A 15,564-nucleotide genomic window follows, 5' to 3' on the forward strand; every position below is an offset into this window, starting at 1 on the left:
TCAAACTCAATTGCATCACATGACGTATCATGATGTTTTTTGCCTTTATAGAGCTGGGGTGGGCGTGGCCTGCACGTGACGCATCCAGCCCGTGGGCCGCCAGTTTGACAGGCCTGACCTACATGAACCATTCTTGGAGAAGCACTGATTCAGGACCTCAACTCTTAATATCAAATGTTGAAAGTTTATGCAAATCAATAATACTAGCAGAACTCTTGTTATCCTACTTAATTCTACAGTTTCTGCTTCAGTTTAGAATCATACAGTCATAAGGCTGGAAGGGAAATTGAAGGTCTTTTAGTCCAACCCTTGCCCAAGGCAGGAGTCCTTATACCGTCCAAGACAAATGGTTGTCCAATCTTTTTTTTTTAAACCTCCAACAATGGAACACCCACAATTCTGGAAGCCAAGCTGTTCCATTGATTAATTGTTCTTACTGTCAGAAATTTTCTCTTTATTCCAGATTCTCCCTCTGATGAGCTTCCACCCATTGCTTCTTATCCTGCCCACAGATGCAATGGAGAATAAATCAATGCCCTCCCTGCAGGGTGGATTTGATTTAAATCAAGTCGATTTAAATCACAGTTTAAATCATGATTTAAGTCACTAGTAAAAAGGCTTGATTTAAACCAACTCGATTTAAATCATAATTTTTAAAGAGCAACTCTCATCTCTATCACTCAGCAGCTCCTCCTCTAACCTGCTGTCACCGACAATCCCAAGATTGCAGAATATACAGCCTCATGCTACATAACTCCATTTCATGCTGAATAAACTAAATTATGAATGTATCTTAAATAGAAAACTATTTCTAGATAGATTTTTACTCCAAAAGCATTTTATTAAAATAAATTTGATAAAAATAAAAAAACCGATTAAAAAAAATCCGATTTAAATAAAAAAAATTCACACACACACACACACACACACACACACACACACACACACACACACACGTAGGTAGAACCTGGCTAAAGAGACATACACATAAAACCTACGAAACCTATGAAAAAGAAAGAAAAACATATATATCATACCATACCATACCATACCATACCATACCATACCATACCATACCATACCATACCATACCATACCATACCATACCATACCATCATATCATATCATATCATATCATATCATATCATATCATATCATATCATATCATATCATATCATATCATATCATACCATATCATATATCGTATCATATCATATATATATCATCAATCATCATATATCATATATATCATCAATTTTTATCTACCCCGCCCCCCCTAGTGACAGCCCTTCAAGTATTGGAAGATTTCTTCTTTCATTAGGCTAAACATACCTAGTTCCCTCAGCCATTCATCGCATAATTTAATCTAAAAAAAAAAAACCTTATCATTTTTGTTGCTCTTCTCTGCACTAGGGCCTCAGCATCTTTTTTGAATGACAAGTGTGATCTCACCACTGCACTATGAAGCAGTACTATCGCTTCCTGTGATCTTGATGCGGTCCTTCTGTTGATGCAGCCTAGAACCACATTGGCTTTTTTGGCAGCTACAGCATAGGGCTGACTTTATAGAATACTGGTTTTATTTGTTTGGGGCAGAGATGGTATTCACTTACTTTCCCTACCGGTTCGCAAATGTGAGTGCGCGCGTGTTCCACGCATGCTCTTTGCTTGCACGCGTGGCTTGCACACATGGCACACGGCTTCAAAATGTGCCTAAATAGGACGGCATAGCGCCGGGGGGCATGGGTAGGCCCCCCACCCGCAATTTCTGCTACTGGTTTGGCTGAAACAGTCCGAAATGGCTGAATACCATCTCTGGTTTTGGGGTGAAAGAGCAAGAAATTTAGTTTCACCATTGAAATTGATGCCACTTCTGTTTTTTTTTTGGCAGGCACTCCCTGATATACATAAAAGGAAGTAACTTGCCATTTCTTTTAAAATAGACATGGGAAATCTTCTAGCCCTCTAAATGTTGCCAAACCAGAATTCTCAACATCTCTCATCATCCTTCAGCAACATCTGGATAGCCACAAGTTCTCCACCCTTTTTAAAATAAAACATGATTAGGAGAGCTGTGTCCTTTGGCCACCACAATCTGTGCTTTTCCTATATAGCTTTGAAAATCAGAAGGCTTTATCCTTAGTTTTATTAATCCTCACAGTTCCTGTCTTGGTAGACCGCCCCAATCATCTTTTTTGAAGGTATGAGAATGAAGACATTGTATTTTGTGCCTGAAAGTAGCTATACAAACATAATTCTATGTTTGCCTGAAGTTTCTACATGGAAAGGCTGGACATGGGGCAGGGTTAGAAAGGAGGAGTCCTTGGTACTCTCTGAGCTTTCTTATTTTCTTGCAGACGTTTCATTACTCAAATTAGGCAACATCATCAGTGCTAATACTAATACAAATATTCTCCTTTAAGGTTTAGAAAGAAATGGTTATGTCTATAATAGCCAATCCAAGGTACGGTACTTGCAGTCCTGACCAGCAATAATTTTACATCTTTATATGTTTTTTGAAGCATGCTGCATAAAAATCGTGTGTGCTTGGAAACATGAAGAAACAGTAGATGATGAGAAACCTGTTACTGTGAAAGCTCTAGGGAAAGGAGTTGTCTTGTAATAGTCTTACAATGCTATTGTGATTAGAGTAGGTGTGAGAACTTAACTAAATTGCTTGATCTCGCCAGAGACTGTCCTGTTTTTAGCAACATCATCTTGTAAACACGATAGAAAGGTAATATCAATTATTTACAGTTGTTTTAAGAACAGTTATACTTTATAATTTTAGTAAGTTCATGAAACAAATGTATAGTATTCAAACAGTAATTGATTGACAGATTCTATAAAGGCACAGAAGTGGCTATGCATATTAGACAAATTAAAACATTGAGGTATCAAATAACTCTTGGGTACAAAGCAATAAATGTACTCAAGCTAGTTTATACGTATCCTTTGCCTAAAGCAATGTTTAAATCAACAATTATACAGTAGTGTTTAAGTTGAATACAAGGTGGTTCTGTTAGATGAGAATAGGTTATAATTTGACAGTATATTTATTTCACTTCTGTCTTCTCGGACTCCTTTAAATCTTAAGTTGGTAAAGTCTCCTCAGTTCTACTTCATAATTAAAGCTTTTAGTTCTTCGAAGATTTGGCTTTCAAAATGAATTATATTTTAAATCTCTCACCTTTTTATCTTTTCACAACAATTTTATTTTAGGATTCTAGGGGAATAAAGTTCTTACATTTAGCAGTTCCTTGTTTAAGTACTTGACTGTCCTGTGACTAAACATATTGATTACTTTTAACACACCAGAGCAAGCAGATTTTCCTTTTTCTTTTTTTAGCATGAGTTGGGTACATACAATATGTGTTGTGGGCATAGGACAAAGTATGGCAATCACCCTATTTACAGGTTACCTATTTATAGGTATAAAAATCTGGAAGAAATAGTCTTACATCTTAGAGGCAAGAGGGATAAGGATACCTTATCTATTGTGCTGTAACAACTTAAAAACTTGATGAAATTATCCTGCAAATCCAAAAATGAGATAAACAAAAGAACCTTAATGTCAAACTTGTAGTTTTTATATATTGGCAATATATAAATTTATATATTATATACTGCAGGATGATTCCTAAAAATTAATCACTACAGTTGTTCATCACAGTGGTAGTTGACATGGTTGACCTGAATTGCCATTTTTGGATTGTGTTTTGTGCTTTGTATACACGTACAATGACAATAAAGTTGTTGTTGTTGTTGTTGTTGTTATTATTATTATTACTATTACTATTACTATTACTATTATTATTAAAGTAGCAGCAGTTTGGGAATGGGCATTACACTGAATGTTACCAAAACAAATTGTGTCTCTGCAAACTAATTGTATGCTGGAGGAAAAAAAATGAAGTAGCCGAAGTGATAGAGAGAATGTACTAAAAAAAAAAAGAGTAGACTTACAGGTAAAATACTACCATGAAAAGTGGTTGGAAGAGAAACTTGGGATCACAAAAGAAAGAGACCAGCCTTTCTGTGTATTGGAATCTGATCCCTCCCCATGTTTTTATACCCAGATTTGTTGATGTTTTGTCACTGCACCTTAATGTATCTGATCTCTTCCCCAACATCCTGTAGGTGATATGTACAGGTTTTGATGTTCATAGTTTTTAAAAATGCTTTTGTACATCAAATGTATGTTTCTTTTATTAGATATATTTAATAACCTATCTATTCCCTGTCATCAAGGAATTCCAGCTGGCGTGGGGGGGGGGGGGCAGGAGAAAAGCCTTTTCTGCCGTGGCTCCCGCCCTCTGAAATATCGACCCCCACCCTGTTGGCCTTCCAGAAGGGCCTCAAAATCTGGCTTTGCTGATTGGCCTGAGGCCCCAATAGGCACATCTCATACTGGAGATGATTAGTGGATTTAAAAAAAAAGACACCCCCTCCAAATTGTTGTATACTGGTCCCTATCTTAACTAATTGTGTTGATTTTAATATTAAATTATATTAATATTTTACATTGTTGTCTTTGTCATGTTGTAAACGGCCAAGAGTTGTTGCTGGATAGCAAGATGGACTGCATATAAATTTAATAAATAAAATAAAGTTATACCAGCCAGCTACCAAGATCCTGGGTATGGTTTGGGGTATATTTCACAATCCCAAATAGATTTTGCATTGAAAAACAAATGATTTTGCTTCATGACGGCATAATTTAGTAACATTAAACAGAAGCCGAAAAATCAAATAGAATTTTTTTTTTGTATTGATTGTTTTAAATAAATTTTTAAAATTAAATCCTTGAAACACTTATCAGCTTATAATCGTACTATGACAGCACCAGTTTTGCTTTTGTAATTTAGTATCTTTTGGCCTTTCCAGCTTAAGTTAGCATATTACCGTTGGATTAGTCTACTAAAGTAAATAGGTACCGCTGGTAATCCTACTTTTACTATGTTGTATTTCATTCAATTTTATTAAGTCTGATAGAATATGAAGATTCTGTTTGCAAAATTTTAAAAGAGTTTTGACTGAGTTGGGGTAAGAGAGCAATATCTTCCTTGTTTATTGGGCACATCTTGACCGTGTGCCCAGAATTAACTGAAATGCCATTTCTGTGATGCAGACATCCAGCTAGTACAGGCAATATGTTCCTGAAATACTGGACTCTGTACTTTTGTGGATCAGCCATAGGCACAGCATGGCAAGAGTCAAATGGAGGCCAGAACAAACAAGTGAAAATTGCTCATCCGGCAAAATCTTGGCAGAGCTTGCTTCATCTCATTACTCAACGCTATCCTAACGTATCTTCCGGGGTTCCTGTAGCAGGAATGCTGTATAGCATTCTCACATTTTTCACCTTTGGCCTTCTTAGTAAGGAACTGGTGTAAAGAAATGGTGGATACTACAACTTATGTGGGACAATCTTGCTGCTCTAATATACCAGTGAGAGTTGTCTCATCACTAATCAAATGATTTTGGTGTGTTAGGGTATAATGTGTTAAAGGGTTCGGAGATGAAGCAGACTGTGTTTATTAAAGAGCCTCCTTTTGAGCATTGAATCAGTAGACTGGTACTTAGTAAGTTCTTTCTTCAGAAGCCTTTCTACTAATAGTTTAATCTTGAAGGTCTTTTTGTTGCTGTTGAAAAATTAGATATTTACCCCGATGTGATTGTAATATCTAATTAAACCTTTTCTGTTTTTTAGAATCTCAGTCAAGTGATCGACTCAATCTTGTGTTGGGATAACAGAGTTTGGGATCTAGTAAAAGGCATCACAGTGTGGGACTTTTGACTTTTGTCCTGCGCCTTTGATATATTTTTCATGTTTCTGATGGCAATTTAAGCTACTCTCCCTGGAAATCAAATCTGCAAATTTGTCCATAGACTTTTATATCCACATAATTATTTATATATCAAGATTATTACCCTTAAAAACATTCCTGGAGCTAAAAATTTAAAAAGCAATTGGCAGGACAGTAATTTTCCATGTATTTCGAGTTACGCTGGTCTTTGTATCTGTCTTTGGGGATATGGTCTTCATTTTGTTGTGCTATCTAGAGCATGTTGAAGAATAATTGGAAAAGCACTCTGACTGATAAAGTTACTTGCTCTTTTCATTCCAGGAAAGCCCAACAGCACTGGCAACTCTGAACGGATTCAGCTCTCAGGAATGTACAATGTTAGAAAAGGGAAAATGCATTTGCCGGTCAACAGATGGACAAGACGCCAAGTTATCCTTTGCGGGACGTGCCTAATAGTATCATCGGTGAAAGAAAGCCAGACTGGAAAAATGCACGTGCTCCCCTTAATTGGGGGAAAGGCAAGTTGACAATTTCAATGTGTGTGTGTGTCTACATTTATTAAAATTAAAATGAATAATGCATCATCAAAATCACATATTTTAAAACTAACGTAATAAGGAATTAAACAAACCAAAAAAAATCCAAGAGCAATATTAAGAAATAAAACACATCACGTTTGGGAGTAATTATGAGCACATTTGTAATCTTAAGAACGCTTACTCATCTGTATTTGAAATTTTTGCTCAAAAAACAATTGTATAGAAAAATACAACATGTCAAAAAACCTCATTATTAGTATAGCTATGTGTGTGTATTCTAGCTTCTAGTAGGCAAAATAATTAAACCTAGAATCTGTAATAGCAAATTTAAAATCAAGAAGCAGCCTCAGGCAAGGGAACTGTATAAATCTCCATCTTTGTATAATAGGATATATCCCAATGAGATTTTCAATTTCTCTAAACTATCCTTTATTTGGTCAAATGATAATGCAATTATTGTTTTTAGATGGTATACTCATTTTGTATTTATTTGTAAAAAGGTTTGTTTTGCACATCATTTTTTTCCCCACACTGTTTGCTCTTGAGGACAGTGATTGATTTTCCATTACACTTGGAGAATAAGTTGGGAACATAGATAGCATACCATTCCCCAATCAAAAAATTCTGACCTGGGCTTTTAATCAGTAGCTATTCATGGAGACATAGGCATAATCTCATACACCCACAGTGTATTTCTAGTGGGGCCAACTAATCCATACATTTCTTGTTGCGAGACCCAAATCATTTCAATTTGATGCTTAGACATATATAACCTCATTTAAATCACACTCTATTGACCTAATTGGTCTGTGTAGGCTATGAGATTCTGACATAAGCTGTAGAACATAAAAAGTGTTCTGAGGACATGGAATAGTGTTGGGTTTTAAATATATCCAGTTTTATGAGCACATATAAGACGAAATCTCCTATCAACCATATGAAGTTCAGTGATCAATGTTGTTGTCCTCTCATTGAAGCCACAAAGTGACCAGAGTTCCGGGTACTGTAGATTGTGCTCACTATACAGTAACTAAGAATTACAAGCATGGGAAGAGAAGTTGTGTTATAAGTCATTGCTGATTTCATTAATGCTGCCCAGTGAGTCCTTGTGATGATTACACAGCCACGTTAGTCAGTGCATTTGCTGTAGAAAGGATTTGCTTGCTTGAGACACAATCACAGGTTGATCAATAATTCAGTCCCTTTGCTGGCAGAATATTATCCGGATTGCATTCAGCAACCTGGTCATTGTGTTATTCCCTGTGCAGGAATGAGCATTTTCTAAAAGACTCACGTTTACATCTTTTAAATTGTCCTTGTATCTTACTAGGCAGTCAAAAAATTGTATGTATTCAGCATACAATTAACATGGTGTTTTCCAAACATGTTGAATGCTTAATCCTTCCATATTCTATTCCATCATGGATATTAGAGAGTATCAAGATATGGAAGGTTGATCTAGCATGTCAAAAGAATGGATACTTTTCTCCAAAAATTGTATTATAAATTACAGTGAGCAGAACTGCTTCTTTGCAAAACTTACTCCAGTTGTTGCTACCAAATCGGATAGATATACTACTTAAGGATTTAGAAGAAAATGTTTCCCAGTATTCTTTGATGAGCAAGTCCTAATACAGTGTTAGCGAACCTTTTTCTCGTAGCGTGCCGGAAGTGTGTATGTGCACATGCATGCCGGCACCCATAATGCAATGCGAACCCTTCCACATGTGCATGCGCACATGACACCCCACGCATGCGCCCCACATTGCGCATGTGTACCTGCACATGCACTTCGCCCCCTGTCCCCACCCCATTTTCGGCCTGGAAAGTTGTTATTCTGAGGGCAGTCCGGGGCTTCCTTGTCTCGCCACCTGAGCAGACTTCTGGCATAGCCCCAGGCCTCCAGGGAGAGGGAGGGAGGGAGGGAAGCCCCAGCCTGCTGCTCTTGCCGCCGCCACCCCCTTGCCCCCAGCAAGAGCGGTTCTTGTGCTGACGCTTCTCTGGCAGCTCCAGGAGCAACTGCCGGGGCAGGGAGGGTGGGGGCAGGCTGTGGTGGCAGGCCGTTCTCACCGGGTAAGAGACAGGCTGCTCCTGGAGCAGCCAGGAGAAGGAGAAGCCGCCAGTGGGGAGGCTCCTTGGCCAGAGAGGGTTGCACAAACCTTTGCTGGCGTGAACATGCAACCCTCTCCGGCCAGGGAGCATGACCGCTTCCTGGCTCGCACACTTTCCACGACCACTTCCCTGCTGGTGGATCTCCATGAGTGAGGAGCTGCGCTCTCCTCCGGTCCTCCTGGGGCAGCTTGCCTCCCTGCTGGCGGCTTCTCCTTCTCCTGGCTGCTCCAGGAGTAGCCTGTCTTTTCCCCAGTTCCCAGCAGGCCACAGACTGGTACTGGTCTGCGCCCTGGGATTGGGGATCCCCCGGTGTATGCAATGAACAGGAAAAATAAAAGTGTCATTTTTGTGACAATTTGTTAGTTAAAAAGGTCTGGCAGTAAAATGGATTGTTGAGAATTTTTCTAAAACTGTTTAACAATGAAATCCTATGTATCATGTATTTGAAATTATGACCCATTATAACTACTTGAAGCTTAATCTCAGATATATGATCTGAAGACTTATTACAACTTTTGATTTGTTTTAGCCCAATGAAATGAGCTAAATTTTAAAATTTCATATGCTTTTTATTCATATGCTTGCGGCTTTTTTCCCCCCTTAACTGTATTTTTAATTAATTAATATTTTAGAAGTTTAACCTCTGTTTTAGAAGTTATGTTTTTTTTTAAATATATGTATTTCCATCCATCCCTATGCAGGTAGAAGAAGTTAAAAAGCACCAACACTGTTTAGCATTTAGCTCATCTGGACCTCAAAGTCAGAGTTACTACATCTGCTTTGATACTTTCACTGAGTACTTGCGGTGGCTTCGGCAAGCTTCAAAGGTAACATTTTTGTAGTTATGCAGATCTCTGGTATTTATTTGCTTATATCCTGCCTTTATTATTATTTTTAATAAACAACTCAAAGCAAAAAACATATCTAGCACTCCTTTCTCCTCCTATTTTTCCCACAATAACAATCCTGTGAGTTGAGTTGAGTTGAGTTGAGCTGAGAGAGATGGCCCAAGGTCATCCAGCTGGCTTTCATGCCTAAGATGGGGCTAGAACTCATGATTTGTTTTTGAAGAGACCAGGATGATTGATAGAGTTGGTATTAAATGAATGCTACAATTATAAAGTTAATGGCATGGTCATTCAGTGAGTGTCATGGTTATTAAGTGGATCCATTGTTTGCTGTGGGTCAATTTTGCCAGAAACTGGAAGTAAGCACCTGTTTCTGGCAAAAGCATCATAAACATGGTCATGTAACACCAGGTGCTGCACTCACCGGTTGCTGAGTGTCCAAAATGCAACCACATGAGGGGGGGGGGCATTTGCATGTGTGATACGCGCACGCGCGCAACGTAGGAAGTTTGAAACTGGGTTGTAAGTCCTTGTGGGAAGAGTCTGTCATAACTTCAAACAGTCGTTAAGCAACTAGTCATAAGTTAAGGACTACCTGTGTTCAGTTGTAAGTGAAAGCTCTTCAGCAATCCATCATATTCTCCATCTCTTTCGTTTCCTTTCCTCTCTTCATTGCCCAGAATATATTATAACTGTGAATTGTGGACAGACTTGAATAATGCATGGTGCAGTAAGTTATGCTGTTGGGCAGGAAGCTAGGAAAGGGGAGATGCTGATTCAAATCCACCTCAGCTATGGAAGCTCACTGACTTTCAGCCAGTAGCTCTCTCTCCTATCACCCTGCCTCACGAGTTAATTTTTGTGGGGGAAATTGAAGAAAGAAGTGCTGTGTGATTTGATTTAAGCTCCTAAGGCGAATCACACGATAGAGATATGTGACTACATTAATTCTGGCTGTCCTTTTGCTGAGGTAGCAGTCGTCTTAATTAATTGTAATATCTTGCACTGAAAAGCAAGGCAAATAAATGACATTCACAAGTATAGGGAGAAGGATTGGAAGTTGCTAGCTTTTTAAGTTCCTGATTGCACGAGATTACTTGGTACCATCCTGTGCTTTCTCTTTGTTCAGCTGGGTTGGAAAATTGCCAGTGTAAGCCCATTTCGTATGTAATCATAGCAACATCTTCTTTGCTTTGAATGCTGAGATATATAAACCTGCTAGTGTAAGCCAATGTAGAAATAGGCAAACTTTAAAGCCTTGTTTAAAAAAGAAAAAAAAAAACAGCAACATATTTCTTGGTATTATAGAAATGCAAATGTTTGTAAGAAATGCAGCAGATGTTTAAATTGTAACTAAAAAGGCATGTTTATTTAAGAAAAAGGTGATATGGTACAGGGGTGGATTCTACTTACCTTTACTACCGGTTTACAGCGGGCCCGCGCACGTGCGATTGCTTTGCTCGCACGTGTGCGTGCATGCTCTTCTGCACATGCGCAGAAGCATTTTGATGACGTCGGGCTCGATGGGTGGGGCCTCCCGTCGGTTTTACTACCGGTTCTATAGAACCGGTGCGAACCAGGGGCAACCCACCACTGATATGGTATATCACTTCAGCCCATAATAAAATTCTTGTTTTTGATTTGAAACCCTTTGAGAAAAGATTGGTCTGCTGTTAAGCATTGATCGTTCTAAAAATTTCTGAACTAGCTTTTGAAGTGTTTTGAATGGAATCTTTTCTAAGAACTTCAGAGTTCTTGAAAATTACCCATGAGTTCATGGTGAAATGAGACTGAGCTCCCATTGTCAGCACATAACCAGGATATTATCTAAAGCTGTGTCCATCTCTTAGAAGGTTGATCTGTTAAACAGCTCTGAAAGGCCTGATAATCCAGGTAACTGCTGATGAAGGGCCCTTGTAATATCTCCTATATTACTCATCCTGTTTAGCAGAGGGCCTTTGTATACTTTAATGGTACACTAAGAACTAGGAATTCTCACCAGGAATTTCTCTTCTTTCTCTGTCCAGTATGATCTAGCATTAGATATATGCCTAAAAGTTATCACTTATTGTATCTTTAAATTGAGATATTTTAGTGGTGTATACATGTCACTAACAAAGTATGGAAGACAACGGGAAAGCTCCCTGATAGTCCATAACTTTGCCCCTTGATTTCTCTTCTTAAATGGAGATTTGTGAAATAATCTAATGTTATTTGAAAAAAGTCAGAGATGACAAAATCTCAGATATTTCTTTTTAGCCATATTCTCTCAAAGGAACTTTTTTTAAAAAAAACTTTATTGAGAATTTTTACTTGAATAAAAGAAAAATAAATATATAAAAGAAGGAAAGGAAAGGAAAAAATTGCAGGGAACAAAACCATTAAAAGGGGAAAAAAATAAGGAAGAGACCTTCATTTCAGCGGTTAGAATCAAAGTTATTATCCCTCCTCTTTCGTAAATATAATCCCTTCGTCCTCTCATTCAACACATTTTCAGTTGTCCAGCCTAAAAATAAACAGTTTAACTCTTTCCATTTTCAGCCAAAAGGGTCCAGCAGCATTCCACAAAGTTCCTTTTTTATTTGATCTTCCATTATGGGAACTTCAATATATCTCCATTTTATAGACATGTAATATTGTTGCTGGCTGATAGAATACTATTTTGTTCTGTTAATTTTTTCTGTCATATGCAAATATACTTTCCAGAGTGATTCAAAAATTCCCTCCTTCCTTGTATAACTTTCACTCCCTTTAATAATATATTTTTCTTTATTTCAAATTTGTAATCTATAAGAGGGGAGTAAATAAAGAAAAGAGAGAATTTCCCCTTCATGTACCTAGCACTTTGAGTCTCTTTCAGCACTCTGTACTTCTATAATCACATTATCTTCTCTAAAATGTTATTTTAGCTTTTTTCCCCCTCCTTATCTTTGTTTAACACAGTCAGCCAATCAGTATTCTTAACAAATTTAAACCCTTAACATCAGGAGTAAATCACTTTCTTCATGCTGTATTCACACTCAGTGCTAAAGCAGAATATTTTCACATGGCTTGTTGAATAAGCCACATTATATCCATAATGGTAAATGAAAAAAAGTGGGTTCGTGCCTTTGCCTTTGCTTTATGTTGCTTGTGCTACCTTGCAAATTAGCAAAGTTAACATGACACTGAACTTTCATTTCTGCAAATGCATTGAACGTATGGATGATTCTTCTTTAACAGGAAAAAAAAGAATTCACCTTCATGGTTGAAAATATTAAGATATAATTTGAGCACAGTCCACCGAATGATAAAATGGTTCACAGTTGGGCATGGGTATGATGTAAATATAATTATGCTGGATGAATAATTCATCTACCGGTAGTTCTACTAGATGAATTCTAATAAAACAGAACAGGAAAGGAAAATAAATCAGTTCCCTTGAAATAATTCTAATTGGAATTATGGTCTTCTAAATTTAAGAGAATTTAAACTGTTACAATTTGGTAAAAAAAAATCCTGCTGTTTACTAGACTAACGTAAATATTACCAGTAATCAAGCTTTACGTTGAGAGAAAAACAAACCTATTTAATCTAATTGAACTTTGATTCTTTCTAAGTAGACATTTTAATTAGTTTGATTCTGCTAGCAAATCAACTGCTTATCAAGACATAAATTGATAGTGCTAAATATCAATATCTTTGGGTCACTTAAATTTAGTCACTTATTTTCATTACATAAGCAAGAACAGGTGGGGGAAACTAATTTTTTTTGTTCCCAAGGGAATAAATCCCTGGCTATTGAGGCAAAAGTGTTTTAGGATTTTTTAAAAGATAATTTCATTACAATGCTTGCTTGTGAAAAACTTGTTGGTTACTGATATTGAGAATTTTGACATTGCAGGATAAAACATATATCCCTGTCAATTTATAATGCTGTGTTTCGTTAGCTTTCATATATGTGTCTTAAAGTGACAATTTTGCAATTAATATGTGCATTTTTTCCCCAATTCTGCTAGCATCAGAAATCTGTAGGGCGTAATATTCTAAAATGTTAAACGTTGAATTTGGCCTAGGGGAAAGTTTCATATATCTATAAAGCCCAGAAGCCCAGTCTGGGAGTCATTGTACCAGATCATATATCATGCTAAATCAGATTTCTACAACATGTTACCTTTTTGATGTGTTAAACTTCATGTTTTCCAGTCTCACAGTACTAACAGGGAATAATGGGAGTTGTAGGCAACTTACCACAAAAGATTGGAAAAAGCATCCCAAAGCTCCAGTTGGTTCAAAATGCAGCGGCCATCCCGGTTTTGTGTTTCCTCTCCTGCAGGAGCTTCATTGGTTGCCAATTGATTCTGGGTGCACTTCAAGGTGCTGGTTGCCACTTTTAAAGGCTTCATGGCTTGGGGCCGGGTTATCTGAGGGGCCATGTCTTGCCGGTCATATCCACCCAACACACCAGAGAGAAGAGGCAAGGAATACAGCAAGTCCCACCCCCTAAAGAGGTACATCTGGTGGGACCCAGAAAAAGGGCCTTCTCTGTGGTGACGTTCTCCCTTTGGAACATTATCTCTTCAGAAATTAGACCAGCCCCCACTTTGACACTCTTTCATAAGGCCCTGAAGATTTGGTTTTGCCAGCAGGCCCGGGGAACCCAGAGTGGGATGGAACCCATCAAATGGCTTGTTTGACTGTGTGTTGTCACCAGGGATGAGTGAGAGGTTATTGGTTTTTTTATTCTTTTTTGTATTTATTTATTTATTTATTAGATTTATATTGCCGCTTATTCACCCATGGCGACGCAAGGCATCTTACAGAATATAAAAAACCACATTTAAAAAACTAAAACTCATAAAAAATCAAATAAATTAATGTAATAAAATCATCCCTGACCCGCCCCTCCCGCCCCAGCGACAGCCGATCACATGAGCCATTTAATGGGCTCCATCCCGCTCTGGGTTCCCCAGGCCCACTGGCAGAACCAGGTCTTCATTGCCTTCCGGAAGAGAATTAGGGTGGGGGCCGTTCTAATCTCTGGGGGAATGATGTTCCAGAGAGAGGGAACCACCACAGAAAAGGCCCTTCTTCTGGGTCCCACCAGGTATATCTCCCTCGGGGATGGGACCACAGCATTCCCTGTCTCCCACTCTAATAGGTCGGGTAGATGTGACCAGCAGGAGATGGTCCCTGAGATAATCTGGTCCCAAGCTATGAAGGGCTTTAAAGGTGACAACCAGCACCTTAAATTGCACCCGGAAGCAAATTGGCAGCCAATGCAGCTCTCGCAGGAGAGGTAACATACCTGCACAAAACTGTGTGGGCCACTGCGTTTTGCAGCAACTGGAGCTTCAGGATGCTCTTCAAGGGCAGCCCCATGTAGAGCGTGTTGCAATAGTCAAGACGGGAAGTGACTTGCCTGATCGTCAGAGGCTTCTAAAAGCATTTTTTTCTGCAACCTCTTAAGGTTGTAGAAAAAATGCTTTTAAAAGTTAAAAAAAAAATAGAGTTGGCCACGCCCACCCAGTCACATTAACCCCCACAAGCCACACCCACAAAATAAGCCACACCCACAAAATAAGCCACGCCCACAGAACCGGTAGTAAAAAAAATTAGAACCCACCCCTGAGTTAAGTATATTGTGTTCTTGTTGCTTGTAAGCCACCTAGAGTCACTGGGAGGGAGTAGGCGGCCATATAAATTTCCTAAATAAATAAATAGACTATTGGAAAGATTGGAATTGTGTGAAAACTAATCCTTTGTTCTTGGGGAGCGTTATGAGAAAGAATATGAAAACATTCACTGTGGTTTTGGTTAGCTACTTCTTATTCATGCCTCAAAGCCCAACAGACTATACTTAATATTGATTATTTTTTAAATCAAGCCATGTATAACCTCATGTGATGGATTGTGAAGCTTACTTGCTGAAGCTGCCATAGTTAATGTGATTAGTTAGTGTTCAATAGAGTATAGAATTTGGACATCATAGTAAACAGGTTAATTAAATTTAGAAAGGAAATGTCTCAGACTAATTAGAAGAAGGGAGTAATTATGTAATACTTTCCTTATTCTTCTCTGAAAATATTAGTATACATAGAATAAAGCTCATACCATTGTACCCGAGCTCCACAAAGGCATATTAAGATACAGTACTCGGCAACTTGATTGTCCCCTGTTACAATACAAGACAGCATAAATTATGCAGAATTCCAAGTATTGCCACTTGAACAGTTATTCACTTACTTGAAAAGGCTGAGATTAGATGGCTGTTCC

The 15,564-nt window shown here is 38.1% G+C and overlaps 1 protein-coding gene across 1 annotated transcript in view; it reads left to right on the plus strand.

The window, feature by feature from the left end:
• The window catches only part of PHLPP1 (PH domain and leucine rich repeat protein phosphatase 1), a 183,907-nt gene that overhangs the window by 81,663 nt on the left and 86,680 nt on the right, over positions 1 to 15,564 (plus strand). The window contains exons 2-3 of the mRNA XM_060691135.2: positions 6,132 to 6,332; positions 9,167 to 9,288. Of these exons, the coding sequence (XP_060547118.2) occupies positions 6,132 to 6,332; positions 9,167 to 9,288 (323 nt within the window). The remainder of the gene's footprint in view (positions 1 to 6,131; positions 6,333 to 9,166; positions 9,289 to 15,564) is intronic.

The sequence above is a fragment of the Pantherophis guttatus genome, chromosome 3 (assembly GCF_059756535.1).
Source record: "Pantherophis guttatus breed Tessera chromosome 3, ASM5975653v1, whole genome shotgun sequence".
Lineage (NCBI taxonomy): Eukaryota > Metazoa > Chordata > Lepidosauria > Squamata > Colubridae > Pantherophis > Pantherophis guttatus.